Below are 19,395 nucleotides of genomic sequence, written 5' to 3' on the forward strand. Positions count from 1 at the left end.
GCTCAATTTAGTGGAACTGGTCTAACTAACAAGTACTTATTAGACACCTAGCATGTCCTAGCATGTGTTAGCTCTGGAACACGTCTGTCAGGATGGGCTGGAGCTATCAAATCGTTGCTCGTTAGGTGTCATCATTGGTTTTTCAGATTGTCGGTCGGGGGGTTGACTTTGCGCGGGGGAATACGCCATGTGGATGAAAACTCCAGCATCTATCTATGTTATATGACCATACTTGTAACACGTCGATTACCAGCGTTATCAAGTACCACTTCTAGAGTATCATTCATTAACCAAAGTGCATTGAATGACCTGGTTTCTTTGCTTTGATTGGATTCCAATTCTCTCTTTCGTAACACTTAATTTACCAGTCTCCTGGCTCAGAATTTCCAGGTTTAAACTGCCCTACCTTTAGATGACCTTACGTATAAGTCAGCAGCCAAGGTAATAAAGAGGAGTTAACAAAGTACTATACATAAGCCACTGAAGAATCTCCCCAACCATTACAAGGGTCCAGCTTTCCCCATGCATCCAATTTCACCGGGGTCTTTATCCAAGCTTAGCCATAGTTACCTTACCTTAGCCCATCCATTCATTCATCTCCACCGGAGCCCGTTCATCTTTCCATCTGGCCATTACCTGCCTGTCTTATCTTCCCTTCCTTCCTCTCTTCCATTCCTCTCCAGCCGTCTCCTCGAGGTCAATATTTGTTAATTACCTTGCGCCTTACTTCGCTGTCGACTATCAAAAGCTCATAGAAGTAAATTGCCAACATGCGCTTCTCGTCCTCAACTGTTCTTGCGGCTCTGCCCGCCCTTGCTGCCACTCAGGACTCGCCTATCGACCAGTACAAGGCCCAGTTCCAAAATGTCATCGGACAGTTCGCCTCTTATATTCCCAACCCGGGCCACCATGACCCTGTTGCCGCCGCTGAGGCGAAGGCTGGTTCTATGAGACTCAACGTCCTGACCCTTGAGAACTGGAAGCAAACCCTTTACGAGCCTGTTTCCGCAGGTGCTACTACACCTGAGGAGTGGTGGTTGCTCATCTCTGGTGGCAACAAGACATGCTACGGTACGTTTGATCACCAAGAATTTACACTACATGATTTGTGCCATAATCTTTTATTACCACCCTGTTAGTCGTAATGAACTACTGCTAACATGTAATTCAAGGTCGATGCGGAACTGTCGAGCAGGCCTTCAACGAGACCGCTGCGAAGTTTGCGCTCCTCGACAACACTCCCCATATGGCTTACCTGAATTGCGACAACCAGCCCATTCTCTGCAATGCCTGGTCTGCGGGTCCCGCCAGCCTCTATATCATTGAGATGCTCCCCGAACCTGCGCCCGTCGAGATTTATAGCAAGAGGCTTAACTTGACCACCACAACCTCGGACACTCTGATTGCCTTCCACGAATCCGGCAGCAAGGACCAGTTCCATCGCATTGACAGCAGCTGGTTCCATCCTTTCAACGGCAAGCTTGCCGAGTACGGCGTAGCTGTTCCCTTCGGCTACCTCATGTGGGCTATGGGCCTCATCCCCAACTGGCTCTTCATGCTCGTTGTCTCTTTCGGTAGCCGCGCCATGATGTGAGTTATTTCAACCCCTGAGCCAAACAAAATGATACTAATAGCACTAGGTCCCGTCGTATGCAAGGCGTCAACGGTGGCCCTCAGGCTGGTGCTCAGCGCGCCCAATAATTCGTTCTGGGCAAACACTTGACAGGCTTTAGTGATGGAACTGTCGAATTGTTCGATATCTGGGAAAATGTTGATCAGTCGTGCAAATATATGAAGTTTCTGGCTCGGAGAGATCATGATTATTTTCGTGAAGTTGCAGATGCCCTTGAAATGATATGTTCGTTCATGATTTGTTTTCGCAAGCTGCTTCTACGTTTTTGAGGCCATCAATAACTCCCTCGCTTATGCGACCATTGGCGAATTTCCCGTATCGTAGATCGCTCAATGCTCCTATAGTTTGTTGTACAGAGTCGAGCAAGATTGCTTCTTCCTCTTTCAAATGTGCAAGTTCGGCATGTAGTGCACCTGCGGCACCCTCAAGTTCTGGAATAACAGAGTTGAGAGTATGTTTGGCACTCGCTGCACCTGAAGCATCTCCAAATAACTGTAAGCAGCGTCGGTCAGTATTCACACGGTGATGTGTACTCGTTTGGACATACTGCTCGCTCCATCTCAATCTCGGCGTCTATATCCTCTCGCTCTGCCTCGCGCTTAGCCCGTACGACTTCTCGCCGCATTGCGATCCCTCGTTTCGCTTCATGTGCGATGTTCTCGGCGACTTGGTCGAGAAGATCTGTGCGTTGAGCTTGTAGATCTCGAAAGAGTGATCGAACCTGAGGTGAGGATTGTAGTGGACGGGGAAAGAGGGCTTTGAATTGCTCGAGTGTGACGATAGCGGTCAAGGAAGATGGCTGTATGAGGTAGTTTGCAAGAAGTTCTGCTTCTGTTGGTGCCATGTCTATGGTTTCGAGCTGGGTTAACCCCCGTGCAACTGTTCAAAAGGGCCCTTGATGCTAAGACAGGTATTGGACCGATATGCTTAGGTAGCTTTGATGGGATGTAATTAGGACGCGTCTTGAAAATGAAGCGCGTTAAGTGCCCCACATTGCCCAAGCCTAAATCATGTATCCCCAGCTTACACGACAGGGCGTTATACAGGAATTCCAGCCTGGATAGGTACTCCGTACCTAGGAACGAGACAATAAGGTAGGGAATTTGGGTAGACCTTTCTGAATTAGTAGGTACCATTTGGCGCCCTCCTCGGCTCTTTTCCTTGTCTTCATGTTTTCCCCTCTTTGTTGATAAACGAAGTCTCATACAAACATGAGCTAGGAGCAGTGTAGCTGCGCACACACTTGTACATAATATCATACTTTTATGTCTCTTGGGCTTCTGTCTAAACCTCGGCGTGCCCGCCGGCGCCCCTCTTCCATCACGACTAATAGCAATAATAATAGTTGAAGCTGAGCTGCTGTCAAGTTGACCTCGAGATTTGGTCATCCTGTGCCGGCAAGTCAACGATATCAGGTTCCCGCCAAAGGTCCGAGGAAACGGTCAATGTCTGCTCGGGAGATACCATATTATGTCTTCTTTCTAGTGCCAGCACTCGGTAGGGAAAGGATCACAACAGAATTAAAATTGAATGGCTCAGGGGCTCTTGTATCACTTGGGGTGATTCACATAGAAATAGTATAAAGGCATCTTTGAAGCATACTGTTCATGGCCCTTCTGTTGTCTGCCAAAAGCAATACAGTTCCCCAACTCAAGCCTTCCACTGCGTGTAGCCAACCTGGACAGATATGTATCCGAATTACTCGAGGCTAGGTTACCAGTAGATGCCACGATGAAGAGCACCTAAATGATGGCTAGATGGGAGATGGTGAGGTCAAGGACCATGTGTATGCATGGATGTGTAGGCGACTCTAGGGGATTCGGGTGAAGTCTTCATGCCGTAAGAAGGAGCTCGATGGTTTCAAAAAAGAAAGAGAAGAGAAGCACAGACGATGGCCGGTTTACCAATAGCTGTTCCATTGAACTTCAAAGGTCCAAGACCTCTTCCCAGTGACAATAACCTAAATTGGCTGGAATCGAATCTGGATTGGATGTCTAGAGAGCGGGCCTGGGGGTGTCCTCCCACTAATTCAGCCCGGTGTAAGCATTAGCTTTCCACTATCCACTCCTTTGTTACCAACAAATCCCTTATCTTATCACATCCATTCAAGCACTTCCATCAGCTTTGACTCTGAACCAACCTAAGGGGGGCTGTCGCGTCGCGTGGTCACAGTGAACATCCCCTGTTCCCTCATTAACGCGAACTTAGTGTGTACCTTACCTTCTCCAAAGTACGGGTGACTACCTTACCGTAAATTGTTAACAGAAACCTGTGCCTGCACTGTATCTGGGCATTCAATCTCATCCATCCATCCACCCATCCATTCCCATACCCATTGTTCTTATTATCAACACTCATCGATTTTGGACTGGACTAGACTTTGGAGAACTGCATCTGTGCTTTATTAACTTTGCTTTTATACCACTTCTTTACCACTCTTGTTACTTCTTCTCTTTTTTGTTCTTTACATCACAGACATGGCTCCTGCTCGACAGCAACCGGCGCCACCGCCGTTCAGCAAAGATGAAAAAGTGCTCTGTTTCCACATGGACATGCTCTACGAGGCCAAGATTATGGATGTTCAGCCAGGTGAGAAGCCCAGTGACGGATACAAGTACAAAGTCCATTACAAGGGGTGGAAGAACACCTGGGACGACTGGGTGCTGGTAGACCGTATCCGGCCATTCGACGATGAGCACAAAGAGCTGGCTGCACAGTTGCACGCGCAGTTGAAGCATAACATCCAACGAAGCACTAAGCAGCCGAAAAAGGGCCTGAGAAGTGGTGCTGAGTCTGCTAGAGTCAGCGAGGAGCGATCAGGCTCTGCCACTGTTCAAGGGGGCAGGGGAGGAAGACGAGGCAAAGACTGGGAATTGGAACAGGTAAGAAATTCTTTGCTCGTTGATATTTCTTGCTACGTTGCCCAGACCATACCACTCAATGCTTTGTTTGTTCTTTTTGCGAGTGTTCTCCGGCGGTTTTGGGCTGTGATATGCAAAATATGGCCTAGTTGGCCCTTTGGTGAGACTGGTTGAAAGAAGAAGCATCTATACTCTGTTACACTATTCACCAATTCCTCATCATCTCAAAATTGGGGAGAAGGCTGTTATTGTATCAAAGTGTGTTTCCCATCTGATCGGTTGAACCAGGGTCATACCGAGCCTTATATTGTGTTCCAGCCTCCGCCTACACCCAACACTGCCTATGGCGCTGCCGTTTTCCCCTCTATGATTCCTTTCTTGTCACTCCTCGCCCTTGTCCCGGCATCAAAATCCCACTTTGACAAGGCATCATTTCTACGCACTACATCCTTTCCCTCCCGCAGCTCTTGTCTGCTCTACCGTTTTCCAAGTTCTCGAACTTCCTAGTCTTCTTCCTCCCATCATAACATTTCCCTTGCTTAAGCACTTGCCCCCTGTCACCCCAGCCCTTCATCAACGGCAAGGCACTGCGGCGTCATGGAACCGACGGGCGACCTTTCTGCTCCACAAGGCTTTTTTCCTGTCTCCAATGTTCAGGACTCTCCTGATTTGGCTCAGCCTGACAAGTCGGTGGATTCTCTTAAGTCCGCTAAGAAGGTCAAGTTGGCCAAGCTCAAAGAACCCAAGGACCATCTTGCTCTTCTCCCATCTAGTGGCCATCGCTATGTGACAGAGTCGGGCAAACTGATCCATGATGATCGCTACGCTATGCCCCTGACTGTCGAAGACGAGCCAAAGCAGCCACGTCAGAAGCCTCTCAAGCCTAGTGCCAAGCCCAAGCCGCGCTCATGCGACCAGCTCGAGACGGTATTTTGATCCCATATACACTCCTTGATTTCATATGCCTATACAGCGGCCACCAGCTGTGTTACAGCTCGAAATAACCATTCATATACTAACCTTGCCTTAGGAGGATGCTTTTCACAACAAACCTATGATTAAACTCCCAGTACCCGACCACATTCAAGCGATGCTGGTGGATGATTGGGAAAACATCACCAAGAATAACCAGCTTGTCCCTCTTCCTCACAATAAGCCAGTCGCCAAGATATTTGAAGACTATCTTGCTCATGAGCGTCCATACCGCGAGGAGGGATCTTCCAGTATGGACATCTTGGAAGAAGTCATCGCAGGCTTCCGCGAGTACTTCGAGAAGGCTCTTAGCAGAATCTTACTGTACCGGTAAGTGCAATCGCTTCTCGACGGTTCAGACAACTGACTGGGACTAGTTTCGAGCGCCATCAGTACATGGAGCTCAAGAAGCTCTGGGAGAACACTGAGGCGAACCCAGAAATCACCAATGTCTGCGATGTCTATGGCGCTGAGCATCTTGCTCGACTAATCGGTACCTACTTCTCTTCGCCCCTGATGATAGATAATTTCTTGCTGACTTGATGCTGTCAGTCTCTCTCCCCGAACTATTGGCGCAGACCAACATGGACCAGCAGTCCGTGTCCCGTCTTCGAGAGGAGATAGGAAAGTTCAATGTCTGGCTAGGACGTAACTGCGAGACATATTTTGTCAATGAGTACGAAACTCCCAGCCAGGAGTATATTGACAAAGCTCGTAGCTTCTGAACAGCACATTCTATCAAGGAACTCATAGTTTCTAGTACCAGGGCTTTCGCCTTGGGCGCTGTCTGCTCCACCACTTGAGACTGTTTTATTGGGGCAATACCAGGCTTTAACTCTGGTAGATGGGCAGAGAGAGACAAACTAGGAGTTTCACTCACATGATGACCCATTTTAGGGTAGTACGACTTGCGGTTGGGATAAAGGAGGGCCAGACACGTAATTGTGAGTTGGGGTATTCGTGATACATCTGTAATGAGTACCGTGTTATGGGTGTTTAGGGTCTCAATGCGAAATTCTTGTATTTCATTCCTCCATTCAAGTGATATGTGAATTAAAACTTGATGTGTCTTGATCGCACCTCTAGAGTTTCGCCTATCTTGCACCAGCTTTTGTACAAGGATCATTACAGTATAGTACACTCCCGTTTCTCTTTCTTGGTATCATCACATATTTTTACATTCTTGGCACAGCCTTTTCAACGTAAAACCCGGGATCCGGGGTCCGCGCAGCCTTTACTTCTCTTTTGCTCAGTGCGCGATCCACCTCCTCAACACGAACCAGCTCCTTCACCTTGAGGATCATACCGGCGAACTGTGGGTGAACGGGATGAAAGACGGTCTGCATACGACGGCGCAAGCCTAGAGCGGCGAGGACACCTCTTGTGCGCTCAGGAAGACCGATGGCGGAGCGATGAAGGGTGATGCGGAAGAAAGACATTGTTGGAGGTGGTTGTAGTGGTTGATCCTTGGAAGAAAATGGAGCGCAGGATCTGTGCCATGTGTGAGCGAGATCTACTTATAAATGGGAGATGAGGGCTACCTACCAAGACGGCCTGCAATTGGAATCGAAGAAGCCCCAGAAAGAACACCAACCCGCCGTTCACGTTTCGTCGGTCGTCGTCAAAGAAGCATGAGCTCAAGAATCGGCGTCAAAATGACTGGGTACGCCAACCCGTTTTGGGAATGTGTCATGTGATCACCCTGAGAGGACTCATGATGAACCACGTGAGTCAAGTCTTCCGCCTCAGAAATACAACAAACTTCAAGTGACGTCTTCTCCAATATGCGCTCATTGATTCAAGAGGTTTTCTGAGGTGCCGTGACTCGTTATCCCTTAATCTAACGTCTTTGACCGTAATATTTCCCTGAAAATATGATCGATATCATCAAAGACTCGGGAGCTGGCCAACGCTCCACATCTAAAACAAATTCGGGTTGACAAGAAGAGTGATCCGAATTGCAAAGGTGAGGGCTCTCGAACCACCATATTATGTTCATCATGACACATCAAGCATGTAACGCGAAAGGATCTCATAGCAAACATCAACATTCATGTGTATAGAATCAAGCGAGTAATATGGAGGTCCATCTTGCGGCCTCCAGCACTAGTTACATTGTATTGGAATCCTCATACAGACCGTCGTTTTTTTCCCACGACGCGTCCAGGCCGGCACAAAATCATCAAATGCTCGACGCCTTATTTCTTTCTTTCCCATTTGAATTATCATTCTCCATCTCTTACAGAGAAACTTCAACCCGGCCCTCAGCACCAGGGGCTCCAGCCTCTCGAAGGTTGGGGAGGAGGTAGGTGATGTCATCCCAAGGATGACGGTAAAGACCAGTACGCAGACGCTTCTGGTCGAGGAAATGGGCAATAAGACCAATGCTTCGGCCAAGAACAAAGAGACCGTTGAGAACACCCATCTTGAGATAATCTTCAGCCTCCTCCGCGGAGAAGGCACCGCAGTTGCGGACGAGATCGACGAAGCAGACAGCAATGCAACCATCAACGTTGAGAATCAGGTTATCTTTCTTGGAGGTGGTGACAGTCTCGACAGCAAGAGCGTAGTCAAGGAGCTTGTGACTAGGGAAGTTGTTGAGAACATATTCCTTAACGAGCTCGACTCGTAGATCGGGGTTGTTTCGGGACTTGATACGGTGTCCAATACCGGGGATGAGCTTGTTGGCCTTGCGCATGCTGTCGACGAAGTCACGGGGGCTGAGACCCTTGTCGAAGGCACGGGTGAACTCCTCGGCGGCACCGTCGAGGGCACCACCAAATCGGGAGCCAATGGTCAAGAGACCAGAAACGAGGGCGCTGATCAAGTCCTTACCAGCACGGGTAGTGATAATGGTGTTCATGGCACCAGAAACGGCGGGACCGTGATCGGCAGTGAGCATGAGAACCATCTCGAGGAACTTAGAAGCGTATGAAGGCAGACGGCGGCGGAACCACAGCAGAGACATGACACCGCCAATGCCGATATCCTCCTTGAAAACGTCGGAGATGGGCATGCCAGCGTAGAGAAGCTCCTGGCCACGATCATCGGAGATGGTGGAGATGAAGGCAGCAGGCTTTCGGATGAGACCGAGCTCCTGGGCCCAAGAGTAGTCGAGAGGGATCTTGGGAACAACGGGCTCGGGCTGGGGAACAATAGTGCCTTGGGAGACAAGCTTGTCATACACTTCCTTAAGAGTGGCGGGAAGATCCTCGAAGGTAGCAGGTACGTAGAAGCCGGCCTCCTTCATCTTCTCGTTCTTCATCTTGGCAGTCTCAAGTTGAGAGTTGGCGAAAGAACCAGCGTGGCCGAACTGAACCTCGGTCTTGAACATGCTGGCGCAAGTGCCAATGGCCCAGGCAACGATGGGCTTGGTGATGATACCCTGCTTAACAGCATCAATGACCTTGTACTCCTCAACACCACCGACCTCACCGAGCAAGACAAGGATCTTGCACTCAGGGTCGGCCTGGTATCGCAGGAGATGGTCAATGAAAGTGGTACCGGGGTATCTATCACCACCGATGGCGATACCCTCATACACACCGTCGGTATTCTGGGAAATGATGTTGTTGAGCTCGTTGGACATACCGCCAGACTTGGAGACGTAGCCAACGGAACCCTTACGGTAAAGCTTGGAGGCAACAATGTTGTCCATCATACCACCAGTGTTACCAATCTTGAAGCTGCCGGGCTTGATACCACCGACCGTAGCAGGTCCGATAATGGTAACACCCTTCTTCTTCGCGACGTGGGCGATCTCACGAGCTCGCTAGAGAGGAATTGTTAGTTGGTTTTTTCAGTACACGACAATTGGCATGTACTTACTCGCTCAGGAACACCCTCAGCAATAATAGCAATGGTCTTGACCTGAGGGTTCTCCATAAGCTCCATGGTGGAGCTGTACACACTTCTGGAAGAAGCAAAGTTGACGACGACGTCGACATCGGGGTGCTTGCTCATTGCCTTGTCAACCTGCTGGTAGACGGGCAGAAGAGTCTCGCTGGTTCCCCAATACATCTTGCTGACGAACTGACCACCGAAAGTGTAGATAATACCGGCGACCGAGGGCTTAGAGCGCTTGCAGATGAAGTCGAAATCGAGCATGCCCTGGACGGCTCGCGGCTGAAGACCGTAAACGAAGCATCGCGTCTTGTCGGTGAAGAGAGCGTGCTCGGGAAGAGGGCTCAGAGGTCGGCTGGGGGCCGGGAAACGCTGAATGTTGTCGTTGGCCGACAGGCTGCTGGAGGAAGCGGGAGCCATTGTGAATATCGAACTTGAACGGTGTGAGTAGAGGCGGGAGAATTGAAGGTGTAAAGCGCTGGAGGAACCAAATAAGGTGTCAGATGCTGGGGAGAGAAAACGCTCTGAGCTCTCAGGGGAGAAGTTGGCTCAAAGGAATTAGGTATGGAGGGAGATGTATGAAGAGGAAGATGGGGAAGGAATTGAGATGAGTAGAAGAAACGGTCGAGAAGATCCGTCAGTTGAAGGAGACAAAGTCGGAGACGAGACAAGACGAGGGGGAGGGGAGTGAGCGGATGGGACGTGACCTAGAAATCAGGAGGAATGACTGAACGTCTCTGGTGAGGTGGGAGGTGGGCAAGAGAGAGCTGGACTGAGGTGGGCTTGGGTTTTTTGGTTTTGGTTGACTTTCAAGGGTCGATGAGGCTTCTCTCAGCAAGCAGTGGACAACTGCAGCACCAATTCACCGCGGTGCTATGTCCTGTCGGGTCCTGCTTGAGGTCTCACCACACCCAAAAAACTTAGTGGGGTTGACGCCTCTGCAGGTGCAAGGACCGCTGCTTGGGGTTCAAGTAGCGGGTACCTCAGGTACAGTACATCGAGGGGCAGGAAGTTTACCCCTGTTGGCCCACCTCCCGGAACATCACTAGCCACCGCTCGCGCCAGTTTTCTCACGCAACCCATCTCCCATACCCGCACCCAGACCATTTTTTTTTGGAGCAGATGAACGGAAACAAGCTCACTCACTCACTTTTTGAGAGCCAACAATTGGGTCTTGTCTAATGACTTTTTTTGGTGATATCTCTCTTGAGAAACTCAATTGCCAAGATGGGGAATTCCTCGGCCGACCAGATGGACGTCCAATGTCTCGAGACGGTAAGGGGTGATGTGCATAGTTGAATTTGATCAGCCAGTCAGTTGGGGAAGAAGCCTGTGTTTTCTTTGGGGATGTCGCTTGTTGCAGGGTCCTCTTTTTTTTTTCTTGTTGATCTGTTGAATCCGGGCTTTGTTTTTTTTTTTTTTGTTTTTTTTTGTTTTTTTGGTCAAGGCGGTTTGCAATTGAGCTTGAAGACTGGAGCTGCCACACCATGAGGGGTCGTCCATGCCAGTCTGTACTTGTAAGAGGCGTCTTGTAATGGCGCTTATCCCCCACTATGGCCCCGAGAAGTTTATGAATAGCCGAATTTGATATGTACCATCAAGTAGTCAAAAATACGGGTGATGCTTAAAGAATCTGTGCATATTGTTTTGCGGCCAAAAGAGACAAGAGACATGTCGACTGTGGCCCGGTGAAACGATGGGGTCATCCCGTGTTTTCGTGTGCAGCCAACCCATGCCCTGCATTAATCCATACGGAGTGCCGTCGAAGATCTTGCAAGATCATCGGTAACTATTTCATGAACTGACGACTGGCACTTGAGTTCACTAGTCCGTTCAACTGTCAGTATAGTAATACTCGGAATGTCGTAAGCCTCTGCTTCATGAACTGGCAGGCTCATGATCAGACGCCCTTGGTCAAGTCGCCGATTTTCTTGGCCGGTGGTGGTATCACGTTGAGGTCCGACAGCCTTCCAATCCTACCAGGCCCTTTTCTAGGGAAGAAGGTAGGGTAATGGAAAGGCGGCATGGAATCATTGTTGAGTGGGACACACATGCTCACATTAGCCAAGGGCGGCTGGACTGAAGCTAGCCCTACCGCTTGGTACAATAGCAAGGCTAGAAAGATGAATCAAGTGAAACTCGGCTGTCACTAAACAGCTGCATTGCATCTGTCTGTACTCCGTGACTGCGTTGATATTCCGTACCCGTCAAAACAAAGCCACTTTCTCATCTTGGATACCTCCTTCTGGACTGTCTAGACTGTCCGACTGATGTTCCACGGTCTGCAGTTCCAAAAAGGCATGGATGCTTGCACAGCCTGTCCTGTAAAGAAATTTCTCTCCACCGAACATCGGAAGCTTAGATATGCGATTCGATGGATACCGAACCCGTAGCCAGCCGGTAGTTGTGGGTTCGGAGTGAACAGTACTGAATAGAATCGGATAGCTCAAGAGCTTGACGTGAGGCGCGGTCCATCATGGAGGGGCATGGAGGGGCAGGAAATCAAGCTTAGACCATGTCGGGGGTGGCGTCCAGCCTAGCAGACGCTGACCACCAAAACAAGCCACTGGGCTGGTGTCACCCTGTAGGCTCACTTCACCTTGAGTTGCTCCTCGAACTCACCGCAAAGCCAGCTTTGGGCACTTCCCCCGGAACCCGAGTCAATCTTTGCCAATCTCACCAAATGGAAGACTTCCATTTTTGTTTTGGTACCCAGGTCTTTGGGGCAGGCGACTCGCTTCGCGTACCCCGGAGGAGCCAACCGTTGCTTAGGCCATCTAGGTACAGCCTGTATTAGATGTTGTTGATATCTGGATCATGGTAGTCCCCAAAAAGCAATGGAAAAGACTCACAAGAAGTGGCCGAACAACTCACGAAAGCTTCCGAAATTTTGAGTCTATCAGATTGGGTTGGATAGGATTCGGATCGTAGCGTAGGTACGGTGTGTAAATTGAGTGCTGCGGTTTTCGGCGGTTTGATGAAATTCGAATCGACCTGTCGTACGTAACTCAAGTTGTCGGTCGTCTCCCCCTGGTCCACCCTGGTCCTCCTCAACAGCTTGGAGTCGGAGTGACATTGTCCATGTACCAGTACTTGACAATCCCTCATCGCTTTTTGGACCCCGTCCCCAATGGATTTCCAGGGCTCAGGTACCTCCGCCACGCGCTGATCGACTCTGTAGCTCCAGGTACCCTCCACTGACCGCCCGCCCCAGGCTACGAGCCCAGCCCACGCCAGGCCAGGTTGTCGAGCGCCCCTCCACTCCCCCCTTCAACTTGACCCCTCCACTCCACCCGCTTCGGGTGTCTTCCCCTTCCATTGAGCTTCCTTCAGGTCCAGTGGTTTTTTCGAGAGAGCTCACCCTCACTCACACACTCCTCAACTTGCAGTGTCTTGTTCCAAACTCTCGCTGCTTCTTTCTAGTTGCTCCTCCATTCTCACCTCTCTCATCCTCTTCTCTTTCCTCGACTTTTTGCCCATCTCTCTGTCATAATCTCATCTCTCCCTCCAATCCTCGATTTCGACCTCATTGTTGCAGCCCACTTGAGCTCGTGTATAGTGGTGAGTGTGCTTTTTCCCCGCCGAACGGTCGTCGACTCTCCTCAAAGTGCCAAAGTCAATCGCAATCATGATTGCTTCACTTAAGCATTGAGTTTTGCGCTCCTGTAAACCGCTGTGGAATCCATTGTTTAGTTTTGTCAGCCCTGGCTGTTGTTGTTTCAACTTCAATCCTGAGCTGAATCAAATCGGTTTTGAGCCCGCGAGACAACACCGATCAACCTTGAACCAGACCAGACGCAGCATTGGCTAACCGTATTCTTTTCACCAGAATTAAGAAAAAGAATAAACCGGCACTCGCCAATTCATTCTCAACTCTGCGTTTCTCCTCCTTTCCTCATAAAAATGTCCGCCAAATCGATTCTCGAGGCCGACGGCAAGGCCATCCTCAACTACCACCTCACCCGCGCTCCCGTTATCAAGCCCAGCCCTCTTCCTGCGCCTACTACTCACAACCCCCCCAGCAGACTCGCCTCGCTGCACTTCCCAGAGGATGCCAGTGTTGAGGATATTCTGAACCAGGCTGAGGTCACCTACCCTTGGCTCCTCCAGCCCGACGCCAAGTTCGTTGCCAAGCCCGATCAGCTCATCAAGCGACGAGGAAAGAGTGGTCTTTTGGCCCTTAACAAGACCTGGCCTGAGGCTAAGGCTTGGGTCGCTGAGCGAGCCGGTAAGGAGCAACAGGTTGAGCACACCACTGGTGTGTTGAGACAATTCCTTGTCGAGCCTTTTGTTCCTCATCCCCAAGACACTGAGTACTACATCAACATCAACTCAGTCCGTGATGTAAGTTGAAGCATTGTTCCTTCCTGTGTTGTTTTTGGATGAGTTCCTTGAGCGCTTCATATTTCCAATATGAAGATCCTGAAATCGAAAGAAGAGAATAGGAAGAGAAGGAAAGAATCTGAAGAGAAGAAAGGGGTCTGCAGCAACTTGTATTTACTGCTCGGCGTTGCATAGTCTAATTGTGGGCTCGTTCTACCTGTGCCGGCAATCCTTCTTTGTACCGAAACGGGCGAACGGATGCCGCGACAAGAAATCGTCGGAAACGACCCCCGTTCTTCTCGGTCCCTTCCGCGACCAACCCCACAACCAGTACCGGTTTTCCGGCCTACGCCCAAATGCCAAACTATCTGTACCTAATTTACTGACACCTTGATCTATAGGGCGACTGGATCCTCTTCACCCACGAGGGCGGTGTTGATGTCGGCGATGTTGACGCTAAGGCTGAGAAGCTCTTGATCCCTGTGGACCTCGCTGAATACCCTTCCAACGAGGAGATTGCTGCTACTCTTCTCAAGAAGGTTCCCCAGGGCGTTCACAACGTCCTTGTTGACTTCATCACCCGCCTCTATGCCGTCTACGTTGACTGTCAGTTCACTTATCTCGAGATCAACCCTCTCGTTGTCATTCCCAACGAGGACAAGACCTCCGCCGCTGTCCACTTCCTCGATCTTGCTGCCAAGCTTGACCAGACTGCCGACTTCGAGTGCGGTGTCAAGTGGGCCATTGCTCGATCTCCTGCTGCTCTCGGTCTTACCAACATTGCCCCCTCTGCCGATGGCAAGATCAATATCGATGCTGGCCCTCCTATGGAGTTCCCCGCCCCCTTCGGTCGTGAGCTGACCAAGGAGGAGGCTTACATCGCTGATCTCGACGCTAAGACTGGTGCTTCCCTGAAGCTGACGGTTCTGAACGCCAAGGGCCGTATCTGGACCCTTGTTGCTGGTGGTGGTGCTTCCGTCGTCTACGCCGATGCCATTGCCTCTGCTGGTTTCGCCGACGAGCTCGCCAACTACGGTGAGTACTCAGGTGCTCCCACCGAGTCTCAGACCTACCACTACGCTCGAACTGTTCTTGACCTTCTCCTCCGTGCTCCTCAAAGCGACGAGGGCAAGGTTCTCTTCATCGGTGGTGGTATTGCCAACTTCACCAACGTCGCCAGCACTTTCAAGGGTGTTATCCGGGCTCTGCGAGACTTCGCTCCTAAGCTGATCGAGCACAATGTTTCCATCTGGGTGCGACGTGCCGGTCCCAACTACCAAGAGGGTCTGAAGAACATGAAGGCTGCCACTCAGGAGCTCGGCCTCAACGCCAAGATCTTTGGCCCCGAGATGCACGTCTCTGGTATTGTGCCCTTGGCCCTCGTCCCTGGCAAGTGGGAGGAGAGCAAGGCACAGGAGTTCCAGGCTTAAGGGGTAAAACTTTACCAAGGGATTGGTATAGTATGAAGGGATGAACGATTTTTAGTACTGCAAGATAGACAAACGGGTACCAGGTGGTGCGATGCAATTCTTGGGGCTTGGGACCAAAAATGGTCGAACAAGCCGTGTACGGCAGTATTTGAGCTATAACGGAAAGAAAGCTAATAGATCTGATGACACTTATGGATTAGATGAGCCTCTCGGTTTTTCAAGATGCTTATGTATCAAGATGCTGTATAGCAGCCCATTGATGTTTCATTGATATTAAGTGCATTCCAATGTATCATCCGCTTGCGTGCGATTTTCTTCCTTACTTTGTATTCCTATTGTTGATCAACGCTGATTGATTTATTGAGCTTGTTGTATCTTGCTATATCTAGGAGAAGGTACCTAATCATTGTCTCTGGCGTAATCGAGGAAGAGACTCGAGCCACGTGGAATGACATACAATAAGAGCACGGAGTAGTCGCCTTGAAAGAGGCCTATAGGCACAGTTGTAAATGTGTGCTGTGCATTAATCTTATTCGCGGTTCATGTTGAGAAGGACAATGGGAAAGGAAATGTATTGCCTCTTCCACATGGATGCATACACTGGGCAATAGCAGCATAACAATCAAGTTGGCGGCGGGATAAGATAATGCTAAGTCAACTAAGGACTGATGACATTGGGGATTTAACATTCAGTATGCCCTACTGTTCAGTTACTTTCACATGCCACAGCCAGACAGAGTTGTGCAATCCAGAGCAGTTAAGTCCATGTAATTCTTAAGTCAATAACAAACAGTGTATCTGTATAAAAAGCTCAAATCGGAAGGATCTCAAAAACCTTCCAGTGAGCAGGCTCATAATCTGAGCCTGAGAAGTAGTCATGTCACCCGATGGTGGGGGCGGGTGGTATCGTATACTTTTCGTATTTGAAAAAAACAAGCGTTCCAAGTACCAGATACAGCACATTATTTGGGTTCTGCTTGCTTCTTGTTCCTGTTCCAGACAGGCACCTAAAGCGCAAACACCATGGCGGCCAAAGGTAGGGCCATAACCCAAGCCAAAGGACGGTTAAGAATAGCAGCGTCTTCATCATCCTCTCCATCCTTGGCATCTCCATCATTTGAGTTGGTGCTGTTGTCGGTGTTGGTACTGTTATTGTCATCGGTAGTCTCGCTCCCTGTGTCTGCATCGTTCTTACCGGACGCATTGGACTCGTCGTCCTTCAAGGGAATGACCTTAAGGTTCTTCATAGCACTGCCGTCAGCATTACTGACATCGAGCTTGACGTTCCAGTCCGAGATATCGATGATCTTTCCGCTAGGTTTGTTCTTAATACCGTTGTCGACCAGCTTTTGGGCATCGTCAGGGATAGTTGGAAGAGTGAAGTTGTTGTCGAAACCGCTATCCTCGATGATGCCAGCCTTACAGGCCGGAGCCTTCGGAGAGCTCTTGCTTGCAGGCTTAGATTGGACCTCCTTCCAGTTGATTCTAGCAAACTGGTTCTTAAGGCGGTTGAAATCTCCGAGAATGCGAAGCTTGTCTCCGGTAATCTTGACGAGGCCATAGTTGTTGTCCTCCTCAGTATACTCGTACACGACGCCACCCGAGAAGACCGGGGTCATTTCGTCTCCGTACATGGCTTGAGTCTCATTCCAGTAACGGGGTTGAGGTTTGTTGCATCCATATTCACTGAAAAAAATAGGGATAGAGGTTGAGTTGAAGCCAGCTACAAGATCGTCGTAAGAAGAAGTCTCAAAGGTGGCCTCAGGTCCACACCATGAGTAGGAGTTGAGCGCAAAGAGGTCGGCACGGCTCATATCACCCTTGTCCTCCGCATCGGCGCACTGGAGGTAGTTCCACGTGTCCCACAGAACATCGCGGACATCAGCGGCAGAATAACCAACAGGAATTTGGCGCTTCAAGTTGTTCTTGATGTAGTTCTTGAGATCGCGGGTGACAGCACGGATATACTGAGGGGCAAACTCAGCAGTGGCCTGGTTGTTGATGACCTCGTTGGCGGAGAAGAACAGAAGAGTATTTGGGTAGTTGCCAAACGCCTCGGTGATGGCAAAGGTGCGATTAAGGTAGGCTGTGTAGTAACTCTCCCATGGCTTCTCCGAGTGAAGAGCCTCACCGGGCAGAGGAGAGTTGACATCAATCATCATATACATGCCGGCCTAGCAAAGTATGTTAAATCATCATCAACATAGGCTCAGCCAAATCACTTACAGCATTGAAAATACTAGCACACTCATCATGGTTGATGTTAGGATCCAGGTTGTAAACACGGATCGCATTGATACCAAGAATCTGCATGAGAGCAGCATCTCGCATGCATTCATCTTTGTGACTGAGAGGATCTCTTCCGCTGGAAGGATCGTAGCCGGCACTGCCTCCAGGTTGGTAGGCCATACCAACAATCTGGAATTTGTCGCCAGTCTCGGGGTTGATAAAGTCAGTTCCCTTGATCTCTAGAGGAGGCACGGCACCGACAACCGCGGCCCCAAGGGCCATGAGGGTGGCTTTGAGCTAGTACGCATATCAGTATGTTGTGTAACGGATGCTAATGCGCCATGTACAGTAGCGCAAGGTGAGGGAACATACAAGCATCGCGATAACGTGCTACTGAATCTTCCTGTATTGGCTTTTCCCAAAAGTCGTGGTCACAGTACGGGGTTGGATTGTAGACCTGGAAAGACGCAACGTAAACAGCTTGATTCACAGCAAAAGGTTGTGTTGTTGACTGATGGTGTTGGTGAGGGGCGCGATGATGAACAAGGACCTTTGGTAGATAAAGTCAAGGCACGAAATGAACCGATCTCGATGAGAAAGAGCGATAAGAAGCGAAAGGACCACAATTCGACAACAATCGCTTGGCGAAGAAGGAGCGTATGGGTTTGGAAGAAAGAGCAAGCAACGAGGTGGAGGAGGAAGAGTAAGAGTGGAAGTGGGTGAAGGTTGATAAATGTCAGTGACTGACAGTGATGGGTCAACCAGCAAATATTGCTTCAAGGTGGAGGCGGAAGTGTTACAGGCATGCAACAACCAAACGAGAAGATCAGACGGGAGCAGATATGAGCAAGCGTAGTATGATCTAGATTCAGACAAAATCCCAGTGCAGCGGAAGAGGCAAGCTCAAATAAGAAAGGATACCGAGGCCAAGCATGTAATGATGGAAAGGGGATTGGTGCATAGATCATCGAAATCAGCAATAAACACAACCTAGACATCAACGCCGCAAGCCTGGACCGTTTGCAGACTGTAGTCTATTACACCACTATCGGGAGACCGGCCATGGCATTTTGGCTCTTAGCATGAATAGATCAGGTTCCGGCAGAAGCCAAGCTTCAAGCCAAGATATGTAAACAGGTTAAGGATTGGGGTTTAGAATACTCTATACGAGGTCTTTAATGGATAGCAAACAGTATCGTACTTCGGTGTCACTGGATAGGTAGATGCCGTTATATCGATTGTAGGTCATCTAACTCACTCATTATTCTTGCCTGAACGAGCAACTGAATAATTACAGGACCCTTGTGTTTACAAGGATCCGCGACCTAGTCGAGCCGTTGCCGGGGTTCGTGGGCGCTGGATGGGAAACTCGCTTTACTGTTTGCAGTCTAGATTCGGCGATGGAACGATGGGAACGGGGTCTCGAAGGCAGGTTAATGGGAACGGGTGGACAGAACAGAAGGAACCTGAGACTGTAGGTACATTAAGACAGATATCAAAGTCAGAAAGAAGATAAGGTACGGGGATGCTCAGCAGCCATTGGTGAATCAGATCTGCTTGTCAAGCCTTTAACCCATGTTATATACCATGCTCAGATCTGATCTGGTCCGTTCAACATGCGCTGTTGTCCAAGACAAATGACCGTTGAAGGGTATCCTGAACGGTCCCACCACGTTTTAAAAGTACGCTTGTCGCTCGACATCCTTGCACCACTGCTCACTGCAATCTCTAGTTATACAAGTAACAGCGTTTTTCTTGGCATCGATATCGCTATGCTAACAGAGCTATGTCGGTAAACCGTAGGCGATCTTTACCTAAGGTATGCAACCTAGAATGGATCGTGCTGTGGTAGCTTACAGCACAGTATAAAGTCCAAACACTCGCGTATTATGATATTGGCTGGAGCCCGCCTATACTTAGTGTCATCGTCCCATGAAACATAAGGCAAGAATTGAGTTATGTCCTACTTACACGATGCGGAGATCTCTGTACATCATCATTAGCTGGAAAACGGCGGATTTTTCGTATACCGGCCACCGGAGACGCAAGACAAACATCTACAATTACTTCATAATAATATAAGCGAAGAACAAAGACAGGTTTT

At 49.5% G+C, this 19,395-nt stretch overlaps 7 protein-coding genes across 7 annotated transcripts; 4 read left to right on the forward strand and 3 right to left on the reverse strand.

The window, feature by feature from the left end:
• Positions 1–770: 770 nt before the first annotated feature.
• Positions 771–1,701, forward strand: FTJAE_4191 (peptidyl-tRNA hydrolase; the record flags this gene model as incomplete). The annotated part of the gene is made up of 3 exons (XM_037350570.1): positions 771–1,071; positions 1,173–1,590; positions 1,641–1,701. The coding sequence occupies 3 exons, from the start codon at positions 771–773 to the stop codon at positions 1,699–1,701; spliced, it is 780 nt and encodes a 259-aa protein (XP_037208707.1).
• A 163-nt stretch (positions 1,702–1,864) lies between these two features.
• Positions 1,865–2,477, reverse strand: FTJAE_4192 (uncharacterized protein; the record flags this gene model as incomplete). Its single annotated transcript, XM_037350571.1, has 2 exons — positions 1,865–2,125; positions 2,181–2,477. The coding sequence occupies 2 exons, from the start codon at positions 2,475–2,477 to the stop codon at positions 1,865–1,867; spliced, it is 558 nt and encodes a 185-aa protein (XP_037208708.1).
• Positions 2,478–4,110: 1,633 nt separating this feature from the next.
• On the forward strand, positions 4,111–5,001 carry FTJAE_4193 (mortality factor 4 1; the record flags this gene model as incomplete). The annotated part of the gene is made up of 2 exons (XM_037350572.1): positions 4,111–4,515; positions 4,783–5,001. 2 exons carry the CDS (start codon positions 4,111–4,113, stop codon positions 4,999–5,001), a joined length of 624 nt encoding a protein of 207 aa, XP_037208709.1.
• Positions 5,002–5,091: 90 nt separating this feature from the next.
• On the forward strand, positions 5,092–6,191 carry FTJAE_4194 (mortality factor 4 1; the record flags this gene model as incomplete). Its single annotated transcript, XM_037350573.1, has 4 exons — positions 5,092–5,421; positions 5,525–5,796; positions 5,844–5,959; positions 6,019–6,191. 4 exons carry the CDS (start codon positions 5,092–5,094, stop codon positions 6,189–6,191), a joined length of 891 nt encoding a protein of 296 aa, XP_037208710.1.
• A 450-nt stretch (positions 6,192–6,641) lies between these two features.
• FTJAE_4195 (ATP-citrate synthase subunit 1) lies at positions 6,642–9,729 on the reverse strand (the record flags this gene model as incomplete). Its single annotated transcript, XM_037350574.1, has 3 exons — positions 6,642–6,957; positions 7,710–9,238; positions 9,295–9,729. The coding sequence occupies 3 exons, from the start codon at positions 9,727–9,729 to the stop codon at positions 6,642–6,644; spliced, it is 2,280 nt and encodes a 759-aa protein (XP_037208711.1).
• A 3,483-nt stretch (positions 9,730–13,212) lies between these two features.
• FTJAE_4196 (ATP-citrate synthase subunit 2) lies at positions 13,213–15,062 on the forward strand (the record flags this gene model as incomplete). The annotated part of the gene is made up of 2 exons (XM_037350575.1): positions 13,213–13,653; positions 14,034–15,062. The coding sequence occupies 2 exons, from the start codon at positions 13,213–13,215 to the stop codon at positions 15,060–15,062; spliced, it is 1,470 nt and encodes a 489-aa protein (XP_037208712.1).
• Positions 15,063–16,069: 1,007 nt separating this feature from the next.
• Positions 16,070–17,669, reverse strand: FTJAE_4197 (beta (1-3) glucanosyltransferase; the record flags this gene model as incomplete). The annotated part of the gene is made up of 3 exons (XM_037350576.1): positions 16,070–17,236; positions 17,289–17,588; positions 17,664–17,669. The coding sequence occupies 3 exons, from the start codon at positions 17,667–17,669 to the stop codon at positions 16,070–16,072; spliced, it is 1,473 nt and encodes a 490-aa protein (XP_037208713.1).
• Between the last annotated feature and the right edge of the window lie 1,726 nt (positions 17,670–19,395).

The sequence above is a fragment of the Fusarium tjaetaba genome (assembly GCF_013396195.1).
Source record: "Fusarium tjaetaba strain NRRL 66243 chromosome Unknown NRRL66243_c0000079, whole genome shotgun sequence".
NCBI lineage: Eukaryota > Fungi > Ascomycota > Sordariomycetes > Hypocreales > Nectriaceae > Fusarium > Fusarium tjaetaba.